Genomic DNA, 26256 nt, shown 5'->3' on the forward strand with positions numbered 1-26256 from the left:
ATGCTTTTCTCCTGGAAAAAGTCTGTTTGGCTCAATCCTGTCTAAGCTGTCCCAGATGCATTGACTCATTGTGTGTTGCCATCGAAAGGAGGAGGAAGTCATCCATTGTTGGTACCGTACGACACGCTGACGGCAAAGGAGAAGTACAGAGATCGAGAAAAGGCCCAGGAACTCTTTAAATTCCTGCAGGTCAATGGATACGCCATCAGCAGGTCAGTGTACTCTCAAATTCTGTCTTATATAATAAGAAAAAAAACAGTACCATTCAAATGTTCAGGGTCTGTAAGATTTTTAATGACATTAATGATAATGTTAGAACAGATTTCTATTTCTGTTCTTTTCTATTCATCAAAGAATCCTGAAAAAAAATGTTTCCTGGTTTTTCACAAAAATATTAATCAGCACAACTGTTTAAAACACTGATGATAATAAATCAGCATTATTAGAATGATTTCTGAAGGATCATGTAACACTGAAGACTGGAGTAATGGTTGCTGAAAATGCAGTTTTGACATCACTAATAAATTACATTTTAAAAGGCACAATATGTAAGATTTTCGTTATAAAATGTTGAAAAACCACTTGCACAGTGTTATACAGTGGGGAAAAAAAGTATTTAGTCAGCCACCAATTGTGCAAGTTCTCCCACTTAAAAAGAAAGAAACTATTTTGGAACTGTGCAGATTTCCAGTCTGGGTCTTTAAACAAAGCCAGAACCACTGTATATTTGCAACAGTTTGTGATCTCTTTATTAATGTTTTTTTTCTGTGCATATGCAGAGGTCTGAAGGACATGGAGCAGGATTCCTCTTCTATGGAAAAGAGGATCGCCTATAAGTTCCTCAAGAGGCTCTTGAATTATGTAGATTCTGCACAGGAGTTTATCGCTCATCTTGGTAAGAAAAAATGATGAATATAACAGATTGTTGGATTGATTGAAAAATTGATATATTAACATATCAAGCTGATCAGTTGTTTTCTCTGCATAACTTTTTCAGAGGCTATGGCTTCCAGTGGGAAGACAGAAAAATCTCCCCATGATCAAGAGATCAAGTTTTTTGCTAAGGTAGCATTAATTTTTCGACCAAACACTCTTGAAACGTAATATTTCAAAAGTTAAAGGCCAGTTTTTAAAAAGGTTTTTCTCTTGATCGCTTACAACGTAGGTTCTGCTGCCCCTCCTAGACCAGTACTTCAAAAACCACTGCTTGTACTTTCTGTCATCCCTCAACATCAGCCTGAGCAGCAGTGGCTATGCATCCAACAAAGAGAAGGAGATGATCACCAGGTGCTGGTGTTACAATAAAGCCAAATTCTGTTATTAGACAATATAAATCCATATTATATAAGTGCATCCTGAAAAAGTAGAATAATAGGTAATTAGTTAACTTTCAAAATATAATAGTATAAATTTGGTATAAAGATTCCCATATTTATCCAGGATATGTCAGAATTCAGATTCCTTCAGTGTATATACTGAATTCAGTGAAATACAGACTTTTCAACTTTTCAAAAAGTGGCACTCACATTTTAAAGGAGCTTCCGAGCTTGGAGGTCTCTGACAATTATATATATTTTTTGCATATTCTTTGCATATTTTTATTTTTATTATTTTATTTACAGTCATACTAACTTAAACCATTCTTCCTTAGTCTATTCTATAAGCTGGCAGCCCTTGTCAGACATAGAATATCACTCTTTGGTAAGACATCTCAAGCACATTCAAATACTTTTCATAACTGAGCTTAATTTTGCCCGGCGAACCTCATTCCGCAGCTTTAAGACTGTCTGTTCTTTCAGGAAGTGACTCCACCACCATGGTGAGCTGCTTGCACATCCTGTCACGCTCACTGGACTTCAGGTAGTAAGCAAGATCTCAGTGCAACACGAATCATTGACCAACCAACGGTGGTTGATGTCTCCTCTGTTTTGAACTGACCCATAGGACTGTGATGAAGTCGGGCTCAGAGCTGGTGAAGGCTGGTGTCAGGACGTTCTTCGAGAATGCAGCAGAAGACCTGGAGAAGACTCTGGAGAACTTAAAGCTGGGGAAGTTGGGTCAGTCACGCACCCAGATGAAGGGCGTTACGCACATCATCAGCTACACCTCAGTGGCCCTGCTGCCCATCCTGACGGTTCTTTTTCAGCATATCACCCAACACCAGTTTGGAGCAGAGCTGCTTTGTGAGTCAGCTGTTCTTTGACCTATGATGTTAGTTTTATGAGTCAATTCTTAAAATCTAATCTCATAATGAGAAACTCGTGTAATAAAGACTTTTTAAAAACTTTTTTAAATCAAATATTTCTCAAAATAATGACTTAACATCTCATAATAAAGAGAAATTAAGTCATTATTAATAGAAATTCTCTCATTATTATGGATACTAATACATACATTTTTATTTATATAAATAATTATTTATTTTTTTTCAAAATTCTTTCCTTAATATTATCTCATAATTATGGAAAAGTTTCTCATTATTATGATTTAATTTCTCAATTAGATGAGATGCTTTGTCATATTAATATGAGAAAGCTTCTCATTAGGTTGACTTCAGGAATTATATTTTTTTCCAGAATTTATATTTATTACTAAACTGCCATGGAAACAAGATTTTAATGACTTTTCCATAGAAAATTAATTAAGTTTGTGTAAGCATGCCTTTTGCAAGAGTTATTTTAAATTTGTTATTTTGAATTGTCTCATAATTTGGCAGTGCAGTTGCATTTTATTTATTTTTTCAAATATTTTCTTAAAATGTACTAAAAGACTATTTAGTGTAAGGAACCGGAATCATTCTAAGAAGTTGGATTACCATGCCAATATCAATATGCCACATATTTGCTCGTAAAATGATTGTATTCCTCAAAATAATTGAGCTTGAATGTTTCAGTGGATGACATTCAGCAGTCCTGCTACCGCATCCTGACCAGCCTCTACTCTTTGGGCACTGGCAAGAACATCTATGTGGAAAAGTACAAAAAACTTTATTTCTGAGGGAACTTTTTGTTTAGTTCTCTATCCGTTTATTTGTGAAACTAAGATGACTACACTGGGTTTTTACAGACAGCTTCCAGTGCTGGGTGAATGTTTATCTACTCTGGTTGGAGCCATGCCTGTTGCATTCCTGGAACCCCACCTAAATATGCACAATCCCCAATCTGTCTTCAACACCAAGACACCAAGGGAACGAGCTAGTGAGTATATTTTGCAGGATCTGAGACTATTTGAATTCTTTTGGTGTTCGGTGAGAAACCATATAATGAAAATATGGTTCATTTGCAGCCAATCATAATAGGCAAATTTATCTTTTGGTGACAGTGGCATTTCTTTTTCTAAAGTAAAAGATTAATTGTTAAATTCGTTGCCATAATATTGAATAATTTTACAGTTTTGAGCATGCCAGACACTGTGGATGAGATGTGTCCTGAGATGCCCCATCTGGACGGCCTGATGAAGGACATTGGTGACATTTCTGAATCCGGAGCACGCTACACAGAGATGCCACAGGTCATTGAGGTCATCCTGCCCATGTTGTGTAACTACCTGTCTTACTGGTGGGCAAAAGGCCCAGAAAGCTCCCCAGTTAATACCAATTGCAGCACAACAGTCACATCTGAGCATCTCAGTCTAATTCTGGGCAATATCCTTAAGATTCTCAATAACAACCTTGGCATTGATAACGCCCCGTGGATGAAAAGACTTGCAGGTGAGGGTGAACTTAAACTGGTAGTGAGTAGCATGCTTTGATACAGGATGATTGCAATGCCTTCTCAAACATCTGTAAACTCTCTCCTATGTAGTATACACCCAGCCTATCATTAGCAAGGCTAGCCCAGATCTTCTTAGAACGCACTTCCTGCCGACGCTGGAGAAACTGAAGAAGAAGACAGTGAAGATAGTGGCTGAGGAGGAGCTGCTGAGGTCTGAAAGCAGGGTAGACACTCAGGAAGCTGAACTGCAGATTCTGGATGAGTTTGCTGTTCTCTGCAGGGATCTGTATGCCTTCTATCCAATGCTCATTCGTTATGTGGACAACAACAGGTATTTATGCCATGACTTGAGAGGGAGCTGCTAAACAATTTTGATGGCCACTGCAAAATTTTGGGTATAATTGCTAAAAAAATTGTGCTAAATTTACAATCTACAGAGATAAGTTAAGTTAGTTGCACTTTTTGTTAATAAGTTCATTTGACTTTTGCCTAGATCCAAATGGCTGAAGCAACCAGATTCAGATTCAACTGAACTTTTCAAAATGGTGTCAGAGATTTTCATCCTTTGGTGTAAATCTCATGTAAGTTCTCTGTATGGCTTCAACAAATATTTTTAAGAATTTGCAATTATTTCAAGATTTCCAAAGCTGGTTTCTTCTCTTTGTTTATAGAACTTTAAAAGGGAAGAGCAAAATTTTGTGGTGCAAAATGAAATTAACAACCTGGCGTTCCTCACTGTAGACAGCAAGACGAAGATGTCAAAAGTAAGTGGGATATAAAGTAATTGCCAGCTATATTGGACCCAAAAGCTCTCAGCTAATTACGCAGTGAAGCCAAAGTGGAAATATCCTCTGGAGACATGTGTTCATGAAAACAAAAAGGCATTATAAGAGCTACAGCCATTTGTTTTATGTGTGATATATCGCTTTGTGAAACCAGTCTGGAGGTCAGGACCAAGAGAGAAGAGGAAAAAGGAGAAGAGGAGAGTTGTACTCCATCCAGACTTCCCTTATCATAGCAGCTCACAAGAAGATGTTACCCATTGGTCTGAACATGTGCACTCCTGGAGACCAGGAGCTCATTTCCCTTGCCAAGATCCGTTACAGTCTGGTGAGTGTATTTCTTGTTGTCTTAATTATGCTTTATTGGAGATCTGTAACAAACCTCTAACAGTTTCTCTGTTTAACAGAAAGACACAGATGATGAGGTTAAGGATTACCTGAGGAAGAACCTCCATCTTCAGGAGAAGGTCTGGAGAAGCAAATCACAATCTCACATACATGATTAGATGCTGAAATGTTGACATTGGCTTATTGGTGTTTCTTGTCCCATCACAGTCAGCAGATCCAGCAGTGCAGTGGCAGCTGAACCTCTACAAAGATGTTGTGGTGAAGAATGAGGGACCTCCAGACCCAGAGCAAAACGTGGAGAGAGTTCAGGCCATCTCCGCTGCTGTCTACCACCTTGATCAGGTACAACAGCCATAAAAATGAAATTCACCCGTGCTATGTAATGTCATTCCTCATCTACCTACTCAGTGTCAGCATCCTTATTTGTTGGTTAACACTTCACAATAATTTGTTACCTAATGTATCATGAACTAGCAATGAGCAATACTTTTAAAATATGTATTAATCTTGGTTAATGTTAATTTCTACATATTCGTTTTTTAACATTTTCTTTAGGGATAAGAATTATATCTGTGATTAATATTTGCATTTTAACACATCAAAGATAATTATTGCAGCATCATTTTTTTCCACTTCCTTAGCTATGCTTATGTCTTTTCTCCACATCTTTTGGCTAAATAAAATTATTTTTTTTTATTTTATATAATCTGTAATGGTTATTAAATGAAAAATAAAACCAATATAATAATTTGCCTGTCATTCATTGTAGAATGCAATTAAACAAATATATTTATTATATTTGTAATATATTATATTTAATGTATGAAATATTTACAATACTGTATTTGTTGTTTCTATATCAGTTTGGAGATTCAATATTAATTTTAATTGCAAATTTTTATGTTTAATTTATCAAGATTAATTGACACCTAATAAATGCTGTAACAAATGTTAATTGTTAGTTGATGATACCTGATGCATTAACTCGTGTTACAAATTGAACCTAATTGTAAAGTGGTACCACTAATTTGATGAAATCACTAATTGTTATTTGTTTATCCAGAGATGTTACAGTATCTTGAACTTATTTAGCTTCCTGTTTTTGTACCGCCTATTTTTGTCTTCAACAGCAAGTAGACTAATTCATTTTATTTGATCGCACAAGGAAATAAAACATTTATTTGTGTTAAACATTACATGTATTTTACTCTCAGGTTGAGCAGCCGCTGAGGAACAAGAAGATGGTGTTTCAAAAGCTGCTGTCAAAGCAAAGAAAGCGTGCCGTGGTGGCCTGTTTCCGCATGGCACCACTCTACAACTTACCAAGGTATGTCCTTGGAAGCCTTTAAATTAGAATGACAGCTTTTGCAATATTCATTCTCAGCATTCAGCTTTAAAATATACAGACTCAGTAGGTACTTCTGAAAGTTTTCTTAATAGCTATTCCTTCCTTCCATGTGCATCTTACATACCTGCAAACTAGTCGCTTTTCGGCAAAATTCGCCGTTTTGAATCAAAATATATAATTTATGTGAATCGTCTAGATCCAAAGATTTGTATTTTTTTGGAGGGGGGGGGGGGGGTCTGGGCGGGGAGAGAGGGAGGCGGAGAGAGAGAGAGAGAGAGAGAGAGAAATTGCAAGCTCGTAGACAGGAGTGTGTTTGACCAAAGTCCCTTTCTCGGTTCGACTTGAAGCAGCAATGCGCGCAGACTGTTAAACAGACACAAAGTTCGCAATTCGTAATACAATATTGACTATTTTTGCTCAAGTTCGCTGACGAAGTGAGCGTCACTCAAAGTGATTTAATATTTGGGTTGAACTGTTCACTCAATCAAAGCCACAACAGAACAGTTTTGTGTATCCAAGCAACACAGCGTTGTTTTCGAGACTCGATACTGAATGAATCCACGTTTTTGAACGAATCAAGTGAGTCAATGATTCAGTAATCCATTCATAAAGATAAGTAGTCACGTGCCTCGTTTTTGAATGAATCAGCCATTTGAATGAATGACTAATGACTCGCTCATTAAAACAATAATTTACCGTCTACTGGTGGTTTGGTTTCGTATTTAAAAGTATTGCATTTTTCCCAACATTTTTAACTTGTATGTTCAAAAATATTTAAAACATTAATCTTATAAAATTATTTATGCATTTGAAATGTTGTGGTGTAAATGCATTTATGGCACCTCAGCTTCATTAAACAGTCTGTGTAAATACATCTAATGCCACTTCAGATGCAGCTTCTGTTTCCTCTGCAGTGAAAAGATGGAGTTTGTTGATAGTATGCGCACTCTAATGTAAACATTAAAATTTGCAAAAATAAATTACTCCACTGCTCACAAAGAGAAAGTATGAACACCGATGACAACAGAGTTGCACTGTCCAAAATGTGTGTGGTATAAATGTGATTTTGTTTACTTGAAACATATGTTGTCTTTTTCCTTTATTTTGTTGTCAGAGTGCACCAGAACGCTTTATTTACATGTTAAATTCTCAAAAATGTTCCTCTTGGGGGATGGGGGTTGGGGGACCCCCTACAAAGGTCATATTCAGAACTGTCACCTTTTTGACCTCTTGTGAGTTTGCAGGTATGATCTTAATGCATTCTGTACTCCCTCTAGTGCCATCCTGTTTAAATGTGCTGCAAAGTGTTTTTATTGGTGTTTTTTCGTGCTCCTTTCTTCCTCCTAAAACCTCTCCCTTTCTGTTGTCTCCATAACACACTTCAGATACAAAAATAATAATTACTTCCTGAATGGCTATCGGTACGTTTGGCTGGAAAAGGTGTACCATACCTCCAGCTTTGACCGTCTGTTCTCCATGCTAACGGTAATGTCAGACTAAGAGAACTCATGATCCCAACCTCCTCGTCCTCCTCCTCCTCCATTCTCCAAGGGCTGAGCACAAGTATACAGTTAGCGCCGCCACTCTGAATGGTCACCTTCCGTTTCTGGCGGGTCTCCTCACTTTATGTAGTGTTGGGAAGTTTAAGGGTGGGTGGAAGGTTCTTGACCTCAAGTGTCCTTTGTGCAGCAATGATCATTTAAATGGTAGCTTTCATGGACTTCCTCATTAAGGTGACCAGTCAGATGAGGCCATGGACTGTACATCTTCCTCTCACACCACAGAATGCACCTCCTTCCTTCATCTTCCTCTTAACCTCCCTCTCCCCCCCACTCTTCAGGCATCGCTCAGTTAACCTCTTCCTCAGTGGCTATCAGAGACTTTGGATAGAGACAGAGGAGTACTCCTTTGAGGAGAAGCTAGTGCAGGACCTGGCAGTAAGTACCGGGCGGGCATCAGCGCTGCCCTGTGTGCTGTGTGTGCCCGCTGGTGCCTTCTCGGCGGCCGAATGCTCTGTGGCCAGCACTGTGCCCGCTAAGGTGCGGGAGCACGTCTCTGCCCGCCTCATGTACTCATCCTGGCCTGTGTTCAGCTCTGCTGGTTACGTGACACACTTTCGACCGAGGCACAGCAGCCAAGGCATGCATGAGTTTCGGCTGAGCCTCAGTTCCCGCCATCTCACTAGAAAAGCAGTCCGTTTCAGCACAGCCGTGGTAAGAGGAGCGGACGTTCCCCGTGACGCTCTGCTTTGTTCTTTGGGTGTCGTCTTTCTTTCGTAAGTCTCGTTTGTTGTGAGAGTCGGTGGCATGTTCACCTCATGTAGAGATCATGTGTCAGCTGAAGTTCAGTCTGCAGTATAAATCGACCCGCCTGAATTGCTCGTTTTAAATGAGAATATATAATATATTATTATATGTAATATATTTATTATTTAGCAGGAATTCTTCTGAGCACTAATGAAATATTTAATTACTCTGGAATAAATTCTTACTAATATTATTATTAGTATTATTATTATTAATGGTAAACATTGATAATTGGGCACACAATTGTTAAAATCTTGTGAAGACACCCTTTTAGTAATATTTAATATTTGTTTATTAATGAAAAATGTTAATTTGCAGCAGTATGTAACACTTAACACACATTGCAAAGCCATTTCCATTGCCATGTGAATTTGCTTGTTTATCCTGAGCTGGTCATTGGACCCTGTGTAATTCTGGAGCATCCAACCAGACCTCAGTGACCATGCTCAGGCCACTATGTCATCCCATCAAGTGTTTCTCAGCTGAGGCCCAGTGGACGTCCAGGATCCAGCAAATTTAACCCAGTTGTGCAGTACATCTGATCCAAGTAAAGTCACATAGCAGTAGTTTCTTAAGTTTAAAGATTGGATTTAGAGTGGCTTCACAGGGCCTGAACAGAGAAAAACTGATCTTGATTACATTTACAGTAAGTGTGTCTTTGTGTAAAATAACTGCATGTCTAATTTAAAGGGGTCATATGATGTTGCTAAAAATAACATTAATTTGTGTATTTGGTGTAATGAAATGTGTTTATGCGGTTTAAGGTTCAAAAAACATTATTTTCCACATACTGTACATTATTGTTTCTCTATGCCCCGCCTTTCTGAAACGTGTTGATTTTTACAAAGCTCATCGGTCTGAAAAACAAGGTGTGCTCTGATTGGCCAGCTATCCAGTGCGTTGGCCGAATACCTCAAGCGTGTGATGGAAATGTTACGCCCCTACCATACTGTGATGATGCCCTGTCAGGCCGGAGCGATGATTCAAAAACATGAAAACCCATTATGAGCCTCTTGCTGCAAGATCAGGAAGCAAACTATTGGAGTCATAATGCTGAAAATGACTGGAATGAAAATAAATTGCATAAAGGATCAAATGTGTTTATTTCATATGTTTATTGTCATAGCAGGGAGAACAGCTTTCAGTGTTTCAATGAGGTTTTTAAGTGTGTGTGATTTGTAATACTGTAGAAGTTATTTATTTAGGGCTGTGCACCATTTAGAATTGAGAATTTAGCTCCTAAATTTAAACTGAAATTAGAACAGGAAGCAGAAATGTAATTGTAATTTGAATTTAAGGAAGAAGAATGAAATTGAATGAGTTCAAAGAAATTCAAAGTAGTTTTTGATACATTTCATTTTTTTTCAGTATGAATTACCCATAAACAAGTTATCATACATGCAATGTATGAAATATTTTCACAAACACTAGATAATGATCATTTTAATGCATGTTTTATTTTCCAGACTGCTATAATTGATCTCTACAAGCAGTTTACAATACTTAGAAGTGATCTGCTATGAATAATTTGTTGTTGTGTTGGCCACTGTTGAATTTCTTTGTATTGCAATTCAGTAATTTCCTTTGCTTGTAGTTCCAATTCCTCATCATACGGGACATGGGCAACTGAATTCAAATTTACACTTAATTGAAAGGGAGCCAATTCTTAAATTCTGAATTTAGCCCAGGCCTGGTGATAAGGTAGAAGAGCATGGTTTGAGTGAGAGGCTGATTGCAGTGTCAGAGTGAGTTAGTGCATCATCATTTGGTTTATAAACAAATTTAAACGACAGCTGTCATAGAAACCAATGTTCATAAAATTAGACTTCTGATTATAGTTAGAGGAAAAAAGCTGATGATCAACAGATTGTGGGAAATGCTGTTTTTATAACTTCAGTGGCTCTTCCTGCAGAAAACTCCCATGACTGTGGTAGAGGAAGAAGAGGAAGAAGAAGCTGAAGTTCAGCCAGACCCTCTTCATCAGCTCATCCTTCACTTCAGTCACAATGCTCTGACAGAGAGAAGGTGACGTTTTCCTAAATAAGTACATAGATGTAAATACTTACTATTTAAATACTAACTTACTAAACATATACTTACTATTCAATAATAGATAAACAACTGTCTCTTTTTTTTCTCTTTTTTTAGTTTACAAGAAGAGGATCCACTCTACATTGCTTATGCTGACATGATGGCAAAGGTCAGTGTTGTATTTAATGAAATTAATCCTTAATTTATATTAATCCTCCTTAATTTGTATTGTAAACGTTTTAAAGAATTTCAGTTGTGAATCCATATTTTAATTTACAGAGCTGTGCCGAGAATGAGGAAGAGGAAGAGGAGGGAAAAGAAACAACTTTTGAGGTATGAAATTCCTGGATTTGAATTAAAGTAGCAAAAAATATACAATAATCTTAATTAAAAATAATGCATATAATGGACTTTCATGGACCGTAAGCAGTGTGAATTTCAACACTTTTGTCGTCTCTCACAGGAAAAAGAAATGGAGAAGCAGAAGATTCTTTACCAGCAGGCCAGACTTCATGCCCGAGGGGCTGCTGAGATGGTGCTACAGATGATCAGTGCCAGTAAAGGTACACATCATCTCTATTTCTGCCCCCTTCTGCTCTCTCTAAAATCTTAATTAATTGGATTTCCTAAAGCAGCATTTGTTTGATTGCAGGCCGACTTGGTCTCATGGTGACTGGCACCCTTAAACTGGGCATTTCTATCCTAAATGGAGGCAACGTTCTTGTTCAGCAGGTAAAGAACTTGACTGGCCAGATGTTAGTTGTGTCCCACAGTAAAAGTAAGCTTGGTAAATGTGTGTTAATGCTGTATATTTCTTTAGAAAATGCTGGATTATTTGAAGGAAAAACGAGATGCGGGTTTCTTTAAAAGTTTATCAGGACTAATGATGTCATGCAGGTGCGTGTGAACATATTCTTGCACTTATCAATTTTGCCCTACAGTGATTATTAATTTTGTATAACTTTATAAATTCTGTATCTCTGGCAGTGTGCTGGATTTAAATGCATTTGAAAGGCAAAATAAGGCAGAGAGTCTTGGAATGGTGACTGAAGAGGGCTCAAGTAAGCCAATAAGCTTTATTCTTGTCTATCTGCACTTTAAATGTGTTTGTATACTTTATATATGCAGAGCATATTTGCTTCTTTTTAGTATGTACAGCATTGGCAGTGGTATCAGTTCTGGTCCTTCCTTTGGCTGGCTGGCAAATGCTGCACCCTGATAGTTTTGAAGTGCACTGTTATTGTGTACATGGATTCACTGCAACAGTGGAAGTTGCAGTATTCTCCTCATGCAATGTCAAATGTCTATGGGATGCCATTAACATTAAATGTTTTATTGTCCAGTAATTAAAGGGCTTCATCTTCAAAGGTGAAATGAAGGACCACAGTGGTGTGATGATGCTATGCACAACTTTAGACAAAGCAATGCAATAATTAGGACCTCATTAATGGTGAACAATGTCAAATATCTAAAGATAAATATATGAATATTGTTGCTGAAGTTATTTCTGACAGGGCTGATGTCAATGTTTTAGTTTTTTTTCTTCATTGTTTGGTTTGCCTGATTTACCCCAAAATAATAATAAATAATAATTTAGCTAAATTAATTTCTGACAGGGCTGAGGTGAATGCAAGCTTCTTTCCAATCTTTTGGTTTGCCTGATTCACCCCCCAAAAAAAGAAAAATTGCATTGGGCTTAATTTTCTTGAGTACCCCCACATACTGTAATCTGTCCGGATATTCTGATTGTTCTCAGTAGATTATAATTACTGTTACACAGTAATGAAAATAATCCCATCCAAATTTTTTCATAAAATTAAATTAGACCCAGTGGAACAAAAACTTACATGTATTATTATTATAAAGTATTTTATTTTTAGTCTTAATTTAATGAACATTTTTTATATACAACTGAGAACATTTTTATACAACTTTATATAAATTCTAATTTCGTTTTTTTTACTCTTTTGATTTTGGGGTGAAATACAACCCAGATTTGTTCTTGAAAGGCTTGGTGATATGGCTTAGCCATAGTGCTGAATTTGATAGGTCAGATATCATATGAAAGGCAACATACTTCAAGTATGATAACAGAACATGACTAAAACCACTGCACTGGAAATAATACTAACACCTTCTTTAACTACTAATTTTGCAGGATGACCCTATACTCACAACTAAACAAATAAAGCCTTGTTCGATCCCAGTGAATAATATGACATATATGTGTTACACAGTATGTGGTCCAGCTTTTAATTAAATTATTTATTGCATCTAAATAAAATCCAGAAGTCTTATATTCCATGAAACACATCTGAACTCTCTGTCTACATCTGTAACTGCATGCCCATCCTCTCACTAAATGTTCAACGATTCTTCTTATTTCTTTCTAAAACTCAGTCTTTCTCCATTTGCTTATGTCTGCTCTCTTTGTATGTTTTCCATCATTTTATACTGGATTGCAGCCAACATGAGAGAGCGGGGTAAATATAGTTTAGCTACTCATTTCTCAGTGCTGTACCCTGGCATGTCGCCATTTCTCAAAACTTTTCCCTCTCCCCTGCTACTGGTGATATGAATGCACTACTCTTCAGCGCTGGCTTGTAGAGACTAATGCATGCTAACACAGAATTAAGACAGAACTAAGACTAAAGCCAGACTAATTTACCAAACCTAACTTTACTAAACTAGTTCACTAAATGGGAACATTTTGTTTCCATGTGAACATTGTGAATCATCTGTACTTATACAGTGTTGAAAAAAAAATAATACATGCTCAAAGAGGTGTACACAAAGCTAAAGATTATACCACAGCTACAAAATGAGCAAAGAGCTTTGCCATGCTGTGAATCTAGGGCTATTTCACAAAGCTGGTTTCTCACATCCCTGCTGAAAAATCCAGCATTGCTGGTCACCAGCAAAAGGTATGTTTTGCATGCTGGGACCAGTATGGGATGCTGTTTGCTGGTCCCCAGCATGGGTCGCAGGTGTGCTGGTGGAACAGCATAAGGTATGTTTTGCGCGCTGGGACCAGCTTGGAATGCTGGTGGTTCTTTTGCCTGCTGGTATGATCCCAGCAAAACCACAACAAATCTCATATAGCCTATGCATTACATATCATGTTTCTTAGTGTGTGTTCATAGTGAATGACCAATTATGTAATTAATTTTAATAAAGTATTTTAAGAAATTAGTATAAGAAGACAAAAAAGCATGATGCAGGTTACATATTTAATGGCACAGTAAAACCCTCAGTGTTAAACTGCTGAGTTTTCATATGGTCCCAATCCATATGTAAAAGTAACACTGAAGCAGTGTTGCAGTTAGTGAAATAAAGTAAATTCACTTTACAGGATTGACTCACAGCCACACAGCCTTAGATGAAATCAACTGCAATTGAAATCAATGATATCTCACCTGGGCATGCTTAAACAACTCCAAAAACAACATCGCAATGTTCAATTATTATAAACCATTTTGGCTATATTTATTTCATATTGTCTGCTTGAAGTCACCATTTTGGTGATTTGGGCACTTGGCCCTTGACTTTGGTTCAATTACTTCTACTTAAGCAGTTGTTGAAAGTGCATGCTGTCAATGTCAATGCTATCACTATTGTCTACAATATTTCATGCTCCTGACTGCAGTGGCATACCTTTTACTATGTACACTTTTTGAAATCAGTGACTGACAGCTGTATTTTGACACATGAGTTCTCAAATTAGCATTAAAGTCTTTAAAAACAGCAATTTTCAAGAGCTCTTGTTATTGAACAAACAAAGTTATATAAATCATGTTTTAATCTTATATGGTTTCTGCATCATTAATCAGTTAAATATAGAAATATGCTAGTAAAAACAATGCTTGTTCCTAAAGACACTGCTGGCATACAGACAACTGGCCTACTCGCACAAAACCCTGCAAGACCATGCTGGTGACCAAGCTTTACCAGCTCCATTATGCTGGTCCACCAGCTAGACCAGCACTATACCATCACTAGCCAGCATAAACAAGCCTGGACCAGATTGGAATTCATGCTGGTTTATGCTGGATTTTTCAACAGTGATGACTAACTTTCACAAGTATGGCTTTGTTACAATATGATGCAAAAGGATCTCCTCTTTATGTGTGCAGTATTAAATTATTAAAATCATGTCAAGTATTACTGTTAATTATTTCCAGCATATACTGTACACCACTCTTGTGAAAGTTACCTCGCTAACCCAGCTTCTTGAAATTTCTGTCATTTCTGTGTATTTATTGACAAGGTTTTCTTTTTCCAGTCAGTTCTTGGGATGCAGTTGCGAGCGTGCAATCTAAAGCTCTTCATCCTAAGTGAAGCAAGCCCCCCCCCCCCAAAAAGTGCTAGTCACCTGCTTGCTTGAGACTGATGTAAATTTGTCATTTAGTTTGGCTTTAAAAATACGGCCCAGAAATAATTGCAGTTCTCTGTCATGTTTTAAGGTTCCAAAGTCTTACAGAATGATGACTTTACAAAGGACCTATTCAGGTTTTTGCAACTTCTGTGCGAGGGACACAATAATGGTAAGACTAAAAATATGTTATGTATTTTTTTCTATTTAATGCTACTTTTTAAAATTAAATAAAAAGTATTTAATTATATTTTTAATGACATTTTTGTTATATCTTTTTATAATATAATAAAAATAACTCCGTCACCATGACCCATCCTAGCATTACCTCACATTTAATAATGTTTAATACATTGCAGAAAAAAACAATGATTTTCAATGCATTACCAATAAAGCAAGAATTAAGATTTCACAGAAAAACTCTCTACTTAATGCTTCACTGCCTATTCTTTACTATTTATTGTTTACATTTTTAATTCCCTCAACAGATTTCCAAAACTTCTTGCGGACACAGACCGGAAACACTACTACAGTCAACATCATCATTAGCACTGTGGACTACTTGTTGCGTCTACAGGTAACACAAACTAAATAAATATGTAGAAGTGTTTCATATGAAAAAAAAACATAGCTTTGAATTCTCACGAGTCTACTCAACTTCAGTCCTTTGTAATGGTCATAGTTGTTGTCACCACCAGGAATCTATAAGTGATTTTTACTGGTATTACTCTGGGAAAGATGTCATTGACGAGGCTGGGCAACTTAACTTCTCCAAAGCTTTGGCAGTAGCCAAACAAATCTTTAACTCACTCACTGAGTACATTCAGGTAATGCATATGCTCTACACTACTACACTATATTAGAGTTCAGTGGATGTCCGTGCATTTCATAATACTGTGTTTTCTATTTTTAGGGCCCTTGTATTGGGAATCAGCAAAGTTTGGCACACAGCAGGTTGTGGGACGCAGTGGTCGGATTCCTGCATGTTTTTGCAAACATGCAAATGAAACTGTCACAGGTAACCAGTCAGGGCACTGTTAATGTGCAGCATTACCAAATATGATGACTCTCAACATTAAATGTCATTTATTTCAGGATTCTAGTCAAATCGAGTTATTGAAAGAGCTGATGGATTTGCAGAAAGATATGGTAGTCATGATGTTATCTCTTCTGGAGGGTGAGTTATTTTTGCTTTCAAACATCATAATGGAACTAGTAAGAGACTAGCAATGGTTAAAGCATCAACTGGATGTTACAGGTAATGTGGTGAATGGAACTATCGGTAAGCAGATGGTTGACACATTAGTGGAGTCCTCCAGCAATGTGGAAATGATCCTCAAGTTCTTCGACATGTTCCTCAAACTGAAGGACCTCACAACATCTGATAACTTCAAGGAGTACGACCCAGATCGCAAAGGCGTTATATCCAAGAAGGAGTTCCACAAGTCTATGGATAGCCAAAAGCAATACACACAGTCTGAGATCGAGTTTCTTCTCTCCTGTGTGGAGGCAGATGAAAATGACATGTTCAACTACAAGGAGTTTGTGGAACGCTTCCATGAACCAGCCAAGGATATCGGCTTCAACGTGGCTGTGCTTCTTACTAACCTATCAGAGCACATGCCTCACGACTCACGCCTGTCCACCTTTTTAGACCTGGCTGAAAGCGTTCTCAGTTACTTTGAGCCGTACCTGGGCCGCATTGAGATCATGGGGGGTGCCAAGAGGATTGAGAGGGTTTACTTTGAGATCAGCGAGTCTAGCAGAACCCAATGGGAAAAGCCTCAGGTCAAAGAGTCCAAACGGCAATTCATCTTTGATGTGGTCAATGAAGGTGGTGAGAGTGAGAAGATGGAGTTATTTGTGAACTTCTGTGAGGACACCATCTTTGAGATGCAGCTGGCCTCTCAGATCTCTGAGCCAGATGCAGCAGAACGACCTGAGGAGGAGGATGAAGAGGAGTTGCACAGTCTGCTTGAAGGCTTGTCTGAGGAGGAAGATGCATCTCTTGAGTCGGCCTCGGCCTTCATAGCGGCCTGCGCCTCTGTGAAGAAGCGCATGTCTGATTTCCGTAAAATGCTGACTTTTAAGAGTATGAGGAAACAGTTTAAGAAATTCAGGAAACTGACCATCAGGGAAATGATCACAGGGCTGTTCTCCTTCTTCTGGATGCTCTTCACCGGGTTCTTCAAAGGCATTTTCAGCATCATCTTCGGGTTCTTCCATATTATTTGGTCCTCCATGTTTGGAGGGGGTCTTGTGGAGGGTGCTAAAAACATGAAAGTGACAGATATCTTAGGTAACATGCCTGATCCAACACAGTTTGGGATCCATAGTGATGTACTGGAAGCAGAAAAAACCGAGAGCAGCGAGTTGGTGGTGTCGGCAGATATGGAGCAGAGGACTGGCGCTGCTGCTGAGAAGCTGGAGACGGATATGATCATGGATCTACTTAATCAAGCTGTGAAGAAGGAGGGGAAGCATGGGGCAGAACCTGGTCTGGGGGATGTCTGTGAAGTCCTAACAGAGTCTAGCGCCCCTGTTGAGAAAAAGAAGAGCCAGGTATCTACAGACCTTAGTCTGCGTAGATACCATATTGAATTTTATGTGAATGAAAATAAGGCTGTGAGGGATAGACTTGCAGTTTTGACAATGGCATTTAAGGCCCTAGATCACATGTAAATTTCACAACTCACAACTAATACAATTATTTTATGGAATATTTGTGAAAGTGAACTGAAAATTTTTGGAAAGATATTTCAACAGCTGAACTGGCATGTTTTAAACAACAGTACAATTCATTGAACACCATGTACTTCTATCCTCCACAGCCTTGTTTTCATCTCACTCAAAACATAAATATAGTGCTTCCCTCACTAAGGTCTATTGTTGTAGTATTTGAATCAAACATGTGATACACTGCAGTGTTTCGTGCAATTTGTAAATTTGACAAAGAATATTGTTTTTTTTATTACACAGAATGTAGCAGCAGAGAAGCCAGAATCCGAGCCAGAGAAAGCTGAGTAAGTTGACTAATTAGATGTTGCTTGATCATTTCTTTGTCAAAATGTTCTGACACGGCAATGTTTTTTAGCACTGAGAATCAGGAGAAAGAAGACAAGGCTAAAGAGGAAACACCTGAGGAACCAGCAGCGGCAAAACCAGCTCCAAGAGCCAAACGTGGCTCACCAAAGGAAGACTCTCCAGCATTCATGGCCAGCTTCTTTGCAGGGCTTGAAGTCTACAAAACCAAAATTCTGGTAAGAAAAGCTTCAGCCACATTTTTCGTTCAAATTTGTCCCGCAGGAAATGTTGTTTAAATGGCAAAGAAGAAACATTAACATTTACTTCTTTGTAGAACTACCTGGCTCGCAATTTCTACAACCTTCGTTTTCTGGCCCTGTTTGTGGCCTTTGCCATCAACTTCATCCTGCTCTTCTACAAGGTGTTTTGCAGAGAACTTTTCTATTAACTTTAAATGAATCATGAATGTGAAGTCGACATTGAATTAATTCATAAGCATTTTGGATCACCTGTTTGGTTATTTGTATAGTTGCTTTCTAACAATTTTGAACATTGCCGCTCTCTAAAGGTGACTGGAGAATTCGATGATGAGGAAGAGGAAGAGGGATCCTGGGGTGGTGAAGAGGAGGAAGGTGATGAAGATGATGAAGGAATGGAATACTTCATTCTTCAGGAGAGCACTGGCTACATGGCACCCACATTGACGTTCTTGGCTGTACTGCACACGATCATCTCCTTACTCTGTGTCGTTGGATATTACTGCCTTAAGGTGTATCCCGATTTCTTTCATTTGGTTACACTAATCAGGATTAAGAATATGTCAAAGCCAGATGCTGCACAATAGAGTCCATGTAACCTTGTTTTGTCCTTGCTATAGGTTCCTTTAGTCGTGTTCAAGCGGGAGAAGGATATCGCTAGGAAGCTTGAGTTTGATGGTTTGTATATTACCGAGCAGCCATCTGATGATGACATCAAAGGACAGTGGGATCGTTTGGTCATTGCAACTCCGTAAGAAACACTTTAGAAAGTCTCTTTTATTCAGTCCCTTATTTTATATTTACATTACAGTATCAGTTTCAAATATTATTATAGTGTAGCAATCAAAAGTACTATATACTGTGGTAATAGTGTACATTAGCTCCACATACATCAGTACAACATGTATCACATTATACTACTGTTCAAAAGTTTGCAGTCAGTAGGAGGTTTTTTTTTTTAAGATATATTTTTGACCTTTTTATGCCTTTATTGGATAGGACAGTACAGATCAGACAGGAAAGCATGGGGCAGATAGAGAAAAATGGGATCAGCCATGAAATAAAACTTAGGTCTATGGAAAAATGTCTTCTTATCACTGTTGAAAACAGATGTGCTGCATAATGTTTTTGTGGAAACCATGATACATTTTCTTCTTTTTTTTTTTTTTTTTAGAATTCTTTAATGAATAAAAAAAGTTCAAAAGAACAGAAGTCTTTTGTAACATTATAATTTAATGTCATTATTGGTCAATTTAATGTGTCCTGGCTAAATAAAAGTATTAATTTCTTTTAAAAAACAACTTACTGACCAAACTTTTGAATTGTAGTGTACTGTATGTACATTGACATGAAATACTTTGATATGCTGTACTAGAACTTACAATAAATATACATATCAAAGTTTTTCAAAAGTATGAAATATACATATCAAAAGTACAAGTATTTGTAACTTTGTAACATATTTGTCACACTACAGGACCATTTAAAAAGAATGCCATTCAAAATACTTCAAGTAAATTGTAACCATTTACAGGACCCACGATGTACACTTTCCTTTTAATTGATTTTAATATCAATTTTATCTCAGTATCAGTTTTAGTTGTAACTACCCACATACTGTTCATTAGTATACATATCCTTTGTTATTCAGGAAGTAATTGATGAATCAATCCTTCAGAGCATCCTTTGAGTACTTAGAATCTTCCTTACCTGTCTTTCAGGTCCTTCCCTAACAATTACTGGGACAAATTTGTTAAGAGGAAGGTAAGCAGAATCACACAAAACTTGATGGTGCTTGAATTCATTGGACTGTCTTCATATCCAATTTCCACTGTCCTCTGTAGGTCATCAATAAATATGGTGACTTGTACGGGGCTGAACGCATAGCTGAACTCCTGGGTCTGGATAAGAGTGCTCTGGACTTTGATCCCACTGAAGAAGCCGTGGTGAAGGAAGCCTCCCTGGTGTCCTGGTGAGCTGACGGGACCTGAAAACATTAGGTTTGAAAGAGCATTAAAGCATTCAGTCATGTTTTGGTTTCAATTGCAGGTTGAGCTCAATTGATACCAAGTACCACATCTGGAAAATGGGGGTGGTGCTGACGGACAACGTGAGTATGGCTCAGATTTGAAAAGATTAAGAAGCATATCCTGTATCAGGACAATAACGTGTTGTCTTTCATCTCTAGTCTTACCTCTACCTGATCTGGTACACCACCATGTCTATTTTGGGACATTACAATAACTTCTTCTTTGCCGCTCATTTGCTGGACATTGCCATGGGCTTCAAGACCTTAAGGACAATCCTCTCTTCTGTGACCCACAATGGCAAACAGGTAAGTCTCATCCAGCAGGGGGTGACTGTGGAACAGCTTTACACCAAGGTACTGGTGACCTGATGAAAATACCTTCTTCATTTGAACAGCTGGTGTTGACCGTGGGGCTCCTGGCGGTCGTGGTCTACCTGTACACCGTGGTGGCTTTTAACTTCTTCCGCAAGTTCTACAACAAGAGCGAGGATGAGGATGCGCCTGACATGAAGTGTGATGATATGATGACTGTGAGTTTAGCTTTTAATTTTGAAAGGATCCTTGAAGTACATTTAGAGTGTTTTTGTTCACCTGGCTGATCTGGAAGTCATCTTGGACTTGTACTGACTGGATGCATTATTGCAAAACACTACATTTTTCATTTATTATTGCAGAAATGCACTAGTTACTATTTAATGTGTCAGGTCATATCAAATGCTAATGTGACCTAAATGCTTCTGATAGTGACTGGATTATTATTATTTTTTTCATTTAATGAGAATGTTTTTTGTTATCAAAAGCTTAAAAAGTGTGCTTTGCAAGATCATTAAAAACTAAAATGAATCCCCAGTGCTACCTGTTCCACATGTACGTGGGTGTGAGAGCTGGCGGTGGCATCGGTGATGAAATCGTGGATCCAGCCGGTGACCCATACGAGCTCTACCGCATTCTGTTTGACATCACCTTCTTCTTCTTTGTCATCGTCATTCTGCTGGCCATCATTCAGGGTACTGCTGTAGTGCGCTGCTTTCAATGCCCGACTAAACTCTTTATAAGCCACACTGATCGCAACAGAACTACCCAACTGATCATAATCTCACAGTCAATACTTGGTACATTCAGAACACCAACATAATGGTGAATGCTTTCATTTTCAAACCAGGTTTGATCATTGATGCCTTCGGTGAGTTGAGAGACCAGCAGGAGCAGGTGAAAGAGGACATGGAGGTGAGTGCTGTCACACGTCTAACAGCTGTGAGGTCTAAAGAGAGGTCAGTCTGTTCCGGTTTTAAAAATGTTTAATCTTCGGTGTAGACAAAATGCTTCATCTGTGGAATTGGAAATGACTACTTCGACAGAACCCCGCATGGCTTTGAGACCCATACCTTACAAGAGCACAATCTGGCCAACTATTTGTGAGTAAACACTGTATATGCAATACTGTAACATCCGATATGTAAAGTAAGACATTTACATTGTTATAATGCTTCCTTTAGCAACTAAACACATCTGAATATTCAAATATTCCTTTCTAACAGATTCTTCCTGATGTATCTTATCAACAAAGATGAGACTGAATACACTGGTCAGGTAATCTACTAATCCAATTAAAACTAGTGGCCTATTTATAAAATCAATATACACTGCCTTTCAAAATTTGGGGTCGGTAATTAAAAAAAATATATATTTCTGAAAGAACTCTTTTATGCTTACCACGGATGCATTTATTTGATCAAAAATACAGTTAAAAACAGTAATATTCTGAAATATTAATACCATTAAAAAATTTTTTGTTGTAATTTACAGTTCTGCTCATAAGTTTACATACCCCTTGAAGAATATGCTAAATGCTAGAACCTAAATAAGAGGGATCATGAAATTTGAATGTTATTTTTTTAGTACTGTCTTGAACAAGGTATGTATTTATTAGCTAAATAAATGCTTTAAAAATCATGCAATTTTCATGATCCATCTTATTCTATTAACATTTTATACATTCTGCAAGGGGTATGTAAACTTATGAGCCAAAATCTATTCCTGTAATGCAAAGCTGAATTTTCAGCATCATTACTCCAGTCTTCAGTGTCACATGATCCTTCAGAAATCATTCTAATATGCTGATTTGGTGCTCAAGAAACATTTCCTAATATTAATGTTGAAAACATTCCTTGATATTTTTGTGGAAAGTAGATTTTTTTTCTTAAGATTCTTTGAAGAATAGAGAGCAAAAGAACAGCATTTATTTAAAATATAAGTTTGTTTTGGGTCAAATTATAAATGCCTTTACTGTTCAATCAATTTAATGCATCCTTGCTAAATAAAAGTATTAATGTCTTCTTTAAAAAAAAAAAAAAGACCCCAGACTTGTGTATGGTAGCGAATGTTATTTAATAAGTTATATCTTCTAATTATTCTTCTATTACAGGAGTCGTATGTTTGGAAGATGTATCAGGAGAGGTGCTGGGATTTCTTCCCTGCCGGAGACTGTTTCCGGAAGCAATACGAGGACCAGCTGGGCTAGAGGACATGTTGTCCTCAGTCCTAATATGAGAGAAATCACACACTCCAACCTATATGAGCTCCTAATATCTATACAGATTTTAGGACTTTGTACAGGTTGGACACAACATCCTAAACTAGCTCTCATCATAGGCTGCTCACTAATTCATCCAATCAAAAAAGAACCTCAATCGTTTCAACACCAGAAATGACAGCGACATACTGAGAACTCATTGTGATCAAGCCAAAAATGTGAACTCAAGTGCAACATTGAGGAAAAAACAAAAAAGAAAAAAAAACATGTAGCACACATTGCCAAACTAAGACAGAAAGTCTTTGATTAAAAAAAAAAAAAAAACATGGGAAATAGCCTCATTTGCTTAACTCACAAATGCACACAAACTTGTGAGATGAGATGTTAACATATGTATGTTTTTGATGTTGAATGAATGTCTACACAAATATGCACAAGAATACCTTCTTAGTATTCAATGAGTGCCAAACACAATTTATGCCTGTTTGATTTAAAAACAACAAAAAGACTATGAAGAATGTGCAATGCCTTTAAGGACGGTAATCTGACTGGTGGAATGAGAAATATAATAATCATCTGCTTCAGTCCACTAGCTGTTTCTCATACAGAAAAGTGCCTTATACAGACAAGAGACTATGCAAACATTTTGTTCCTGCTTGTATGTTTTGCTAGTTTGCATTTTAGTTTAGACTATCACTGACTGCCTCTCACCTGGGTTAGTAGTTTTGTAGCTTTAGTTGACGTTTGTTCATAAGTAAAGATTACACGGCTTTTTAAAATGTTTGGTTAAGGTTAAATACCAGAAATTGTGTTTAACTGATTTGTGAAGTGTGAATGCAAAACAATGGGAATCTACATTCGAGGACAAAAATGATTCCATTTATTGAACAGAAGTCAATACTGTAAACTGCTATTGTATGGCCATTTGTATTTATGTAGTAGCTTTGGTGATTTGCATTTGTTTTGAGCAGGGGGAATGAAAATAAAGTAGCTAATGCAATAAATCCCAGTCGGTCATTGCTGATTTTAATCGGAGTCAAATGATGAGTGAGAATATGATGGGTCTGAAAACTGTTACACAGAATTACATCACTTTTATGAGTAATATATTGAAGAAGCATTTTATATTCCACATGACTGAATTAGTCTTGGCTATTATAAGACTTAATGAAGTGTCGTGGTGTGATGTTCACGTCCGCACAGAAGTCACAGTATGTCAGTATTAGCAAAGCTGCATGTGATTTAATCCACAGCAGTGTCAGTCAGCTTCTCTGGGATCAGGAGAGCATGCTGTCCAGCCAGTCCTCCAGGTCCTCCTCTGTCACTTCCTGCCTCGTAGGTTTAGCTTCACTTTCCACTTCTGGCTTTGTCTCCTCCTTATCAGCTATTTGAGCTTTTCTCTCTTTTTCCTCCGAACCTGTTGAGGCGATAAAATCACATTTTCACATCAGTGTTCTTGAACCTACTTTGAAAAAGTTTGGGGTTTGTATGACTTCTTTTTGTTTTTGTTTTGAAAGAAGCTACTTATGTGCACCAAGACTGCATTTATTGGACAAATTACAGTGGGAACAGTAATATTGTGAAATATTTACATTAAGTTATTCCCGTGATGACAGTTGAATTTTCAACAGTCATTCCTCCGGTCTATATTGTCACATGATCCTTCAGAAATCATTTGATATTCTGATTTACTGCTCAAGAAACAAAAAAGGAAAGTTCAAAAGAACAACAGCTATTTGAAATAAGTTTTTTAACAACGTAAACATCTTTACTTTTAATCAAGATAATGTGTCATTGTTTAATAAAAGTATAATTATTTTTTTTTATCTTACTGACCCATACTTCTGAATGGTAGTGTATTTATAAAAAGAGACAGCATTCAACTACATATTTTGCTAAAAATAGATGCAGCGATTAAAATTATTTAGCAAATCATTTGTTTGATCAGTGAACTGACTCTCACTTAAATGAGTCTGATTATGTAGCTTGTTACTGGACGTCTACTAATACTACATTTAGTTAGTTACTGTACACCCCAACACTGTTTAACCAAAAAAAAAAAACACACACATACAGTATATACCAACCTTGTGTCGAGGTGTTTAGCACATCATCTGATATAGCGTGGGATTTGTCTGAAGTAATTTCTGTGATGGGTTTCTGCAAGTTGAGGAGAAGGTCGAGCTCCTGGTCAGCATCATCTGTGGCAGGAGGGACGGCTGTGGAGACACAGAGAGACGGTGTGGTACCTGAAGCAGGCTTTACACTGCAGGAAACGCCCAGGCCTGACTCTGGGCCTGCCTGAGAAGCTTTCAGTCCAGCTGTTAGAGTCGAGTCAGTTCTGTGAGGCACTGTTACGGACTGCAGTTCAACAGGAGTCGTCAACTGAAACATATTAAATCGCTAGTACTACATTCTTCACTGGTACAACTACGTATTTCATGGTATTCCAACAAGAAAGGAAATTGATTCACCTGCACAAGCTCAGCCTCCAGGTTCAGTCTTGTGTGCAGTGAAAGCTCTTGAAGTGACTGAGTTAAAGCTGGCAGGTCTATAAACAGAGCTGGAATCTAAAGAAATCAACCATGTGAGCATATTTCCTCAAACAACAGGATTTCAATGATTGCGCTGGAAAACATCATTTATGAAATGACTGATCATGCACCTGATTTTTTGCCAGTGAGTCCATCTCCCAGTCCTTCTCATCAGAGAACCTGAACTGTGTGAACGAGTCCCCTAAAAGAGAAAAACAGGTAATACATAAAAAAAAAAAAAAAATGATTACAATTAAAATTATAGAGCTGAACCGAAGTACATATGGTGAGTCACCAGCTAATGTATTAGTTATACTTCAGCACTTTCAGGAAGCTTAAAAAGATTTAAAAATATATATATATAAAAGTCTTTAACAGACATAAATATTTATTATAAATATTTAACAGTACATTTATATTAATATTATTAAATGTTATGAAAATATATCATAAATAATAATAATATATGTGACCCTGGACCAGTCTTAAAGGGGTCATTTGATGCTTTTTTAAAGATCATTATTTGGTGTAACAGAATATGTTGACATGCTTTAATGTTCAAAAAACATTATTTTTCAAATACTGTACATTATTGTAAGTCCTCTATGCCCCGCCTTTCTCAAACGCTTAGTTTTCTACAAAGTCCCTCCTTCCGACAAGCGCAGTCTGCTCTGATTGGCCAGCTGACCCAGTGCATTGTGATTGGCCGAACACCACAAGCACTCGTCGGAAATGTAACTCCCCTTACCATAATCGTGAGCTTCATCTTTCAAAATAAATGTAAAGACAATAAATAATGTCATTAGTTTTACCATCAGTTCAAGCCCGAAAGGGGAACAGACACAGTAATGATGCAGTACACAAGCAGTGGTTAAGACAGCTGACTCTACTGTGATGTGACGCTGTCTCTCTCTCTCACACACACACACACACACACACACACACACACACACACACACACACGATGCGCAAAACTCCA

At 37.5% G+C, this 26256-nt stretch overlaps 2 protein-coding genes across 2 annotated transcripts in view; one reads left to right on the top strand and one right to left on the bottom strand.

Moving 5' to 3' along the window:
• Window positions 1-23067, top strand: part of LOC107601913 (ryanodine receptor 3-like) — an 81613-nt gene extending 58546 nt beyond the window's left edge. Inside the window, exons 57-103 of the mRNA XM_016294278.1 lie at window positions 89-212; window positions 780-895; window positions 998-1065; window positions 1166-1287; window positions 1652-1701; window positions 1800-1860; window positions 1945-2183; window positions 2894-2975; window positions 3067-3197; window positions 3392-3709; window positions 3804-4044; window positions 4207-4294; window positions 4385-4477; window positions 4653-4823; window positions 4903-4962; window positions 5051-5185; window positions 6058-6170; window positions 8032-8128; window positions 10410-10522; window positions 10646-10697; window positions 10808-10861; window positions 10992-11091; window positions 11181-11260; window positions 11349-11425; window positions 11516-11589; window positions 12994-13011; window positions 14992-15072; window positions 15389-15477; window positions 15599-15727; window positions 15814-15918; window positions 15996-16077; window positions 16159-17462; window positions 17880-17923; window positions 17995-18160; window positions 18259-18345; window positions 18493-18693; window positions 18802-18932; window positions 19903-19945; window positions 20026-20153; window positions 20231-20291; window positions 20370-20516; window positions 20606-20740; window positions 21061-21217; window positions 21373-21437; window positions 21525-21625; window positions 21749-21800; window positions 22636-23067. Coding sequence (XP_016149764.1) covers window positions 89-212; window positions 780-895; window positions 998-1065; window positions 1166-1287; window positions 1652-1701; window positions 1800-1860; window positions 1945-2183; window positions 2894-2975; window positions 3067-3197; window positions 3392-3709; window positions 3804-4044; window positions 4207-4294; window positions 4385-4477; window positions 4653-4823; window positions 4903-4962; window positions 5051-5185; window positions 6058-6170; window positions 8032-8128; window positions 10410-10522; window positions 10646-10697; window positions 10808-10861; window positions 10992-11091; window positions 11181-11260; window positions 11349-11425; window positions 11516-11589; window positions 12994-13011; window positions 14992-15072; window positions 15389-15477; window positions 15599-15727; window positions 15814-15918; window positions 15996-16077; window positions 16159-17462; window positions 17880-17923; window positions 17995-18160; window positions 18259-18345; window positions 18493-18693; window positions 18802-18932; window positions 19903-19945; window positions 20026-20153; window positions 20231-20291; window positions 20370-20516; window positions 20606-20740; window positions 21061-21217; window positions 21373-21437; window positions 21525-21625; window positions 21749-21800; window positions 22636-22731 — 6281 coding nt within the window. The 3' untranslated portion in view covers window positions 22732-23067. The remainder of the gene's footprint in view (window positions 1-88; window positions 213-779; window positions 896-997; window positions 1066-1165; window positions 1288-1651; window positions 1702-1799; window positions 1861-1944; window positions 2184-2893; window positions 2976-3066; window positions 3198-3391; window positions 3710-3803; window positions 4045-4206; window positions 4295-4384; window positions 4478-4652; window positions 4824-4902; window positions 4963-5050; window positions 5186-6057; window positions 6171-8031; window positions 8129-10409; window positions 10523-10645; window positions 10698-10807; window positions 10862-10991; window positions 11092-11180; window positions 11261-11348; window positions 11426-11515; window positions 11590-12993; window positions 13012-14991; window positions 15073-15388; window positions 15478-15598; window positions 15728-15813; window positions 15919-15995; window positions 16078-16158; window positions 17463-17879; window positions 17924-17994; window positions 18161-18258; window positions 18346-18492; window positions 18694-18801; window positions 18933-19902; window positions 19946-20025; window positions 20154-20230; window positions 20292-20369; window positions 20517-20605; window positions 20741-21060; window positions 21218-21372; window positions 21438-21524; window positions 21626-21748; window positions 21801-22635) is intronic.
• Window positions 23068-23519: 452 nt separating this feature from the next.
• aven (apoptosis, caspase activation inhibitor) overlaps window positions 23520-26256 on the bottom strand; it is a 21873-nt gene continuing 19136 nt past the window's right edge. The window contains exons 3-6 of the mRNA XM_016294307.1: window positions 25409-25479; window positions 25218-25313; window positions 24831-25128; window positions 23520-24160 (exon numbers count right to left, since the gene is read on the bottom strand). Of these exons, the coding sequence (XP_016149793.1) occupies window positions 24021-24160; window positions 24831-25128; window positions 25218-25313; window positions 25409-25479 (605 nt within the window). The 3' untranslated portion in view covers window positions 23520-24020. The remainder of the gene's footprint in view (window positions 24161-24830; window positions 25129-25217; window positions 25314-25408; window positions 25480-26256) is intronic.

Source organism: Sinocyclocheilus grahami, unplaced genomic scaffold (genome assembly GCF_001515645.1).
Source record: "Sinocyclocheilus grahami isolate Dianchi unplaced genomic scaffold, SAMN03320097.WGS_v1.1 scaffold15.1, whole genome shotgun sequence".
NCBI classification, from domain to species: domain Eukaryota; kingdom Metazoa; phylum Chordata; class Actinopteri; order Cypriniformes; family Cyprinidae; genus Sinocyclocheilus; species Sinocyclocheilus grahami.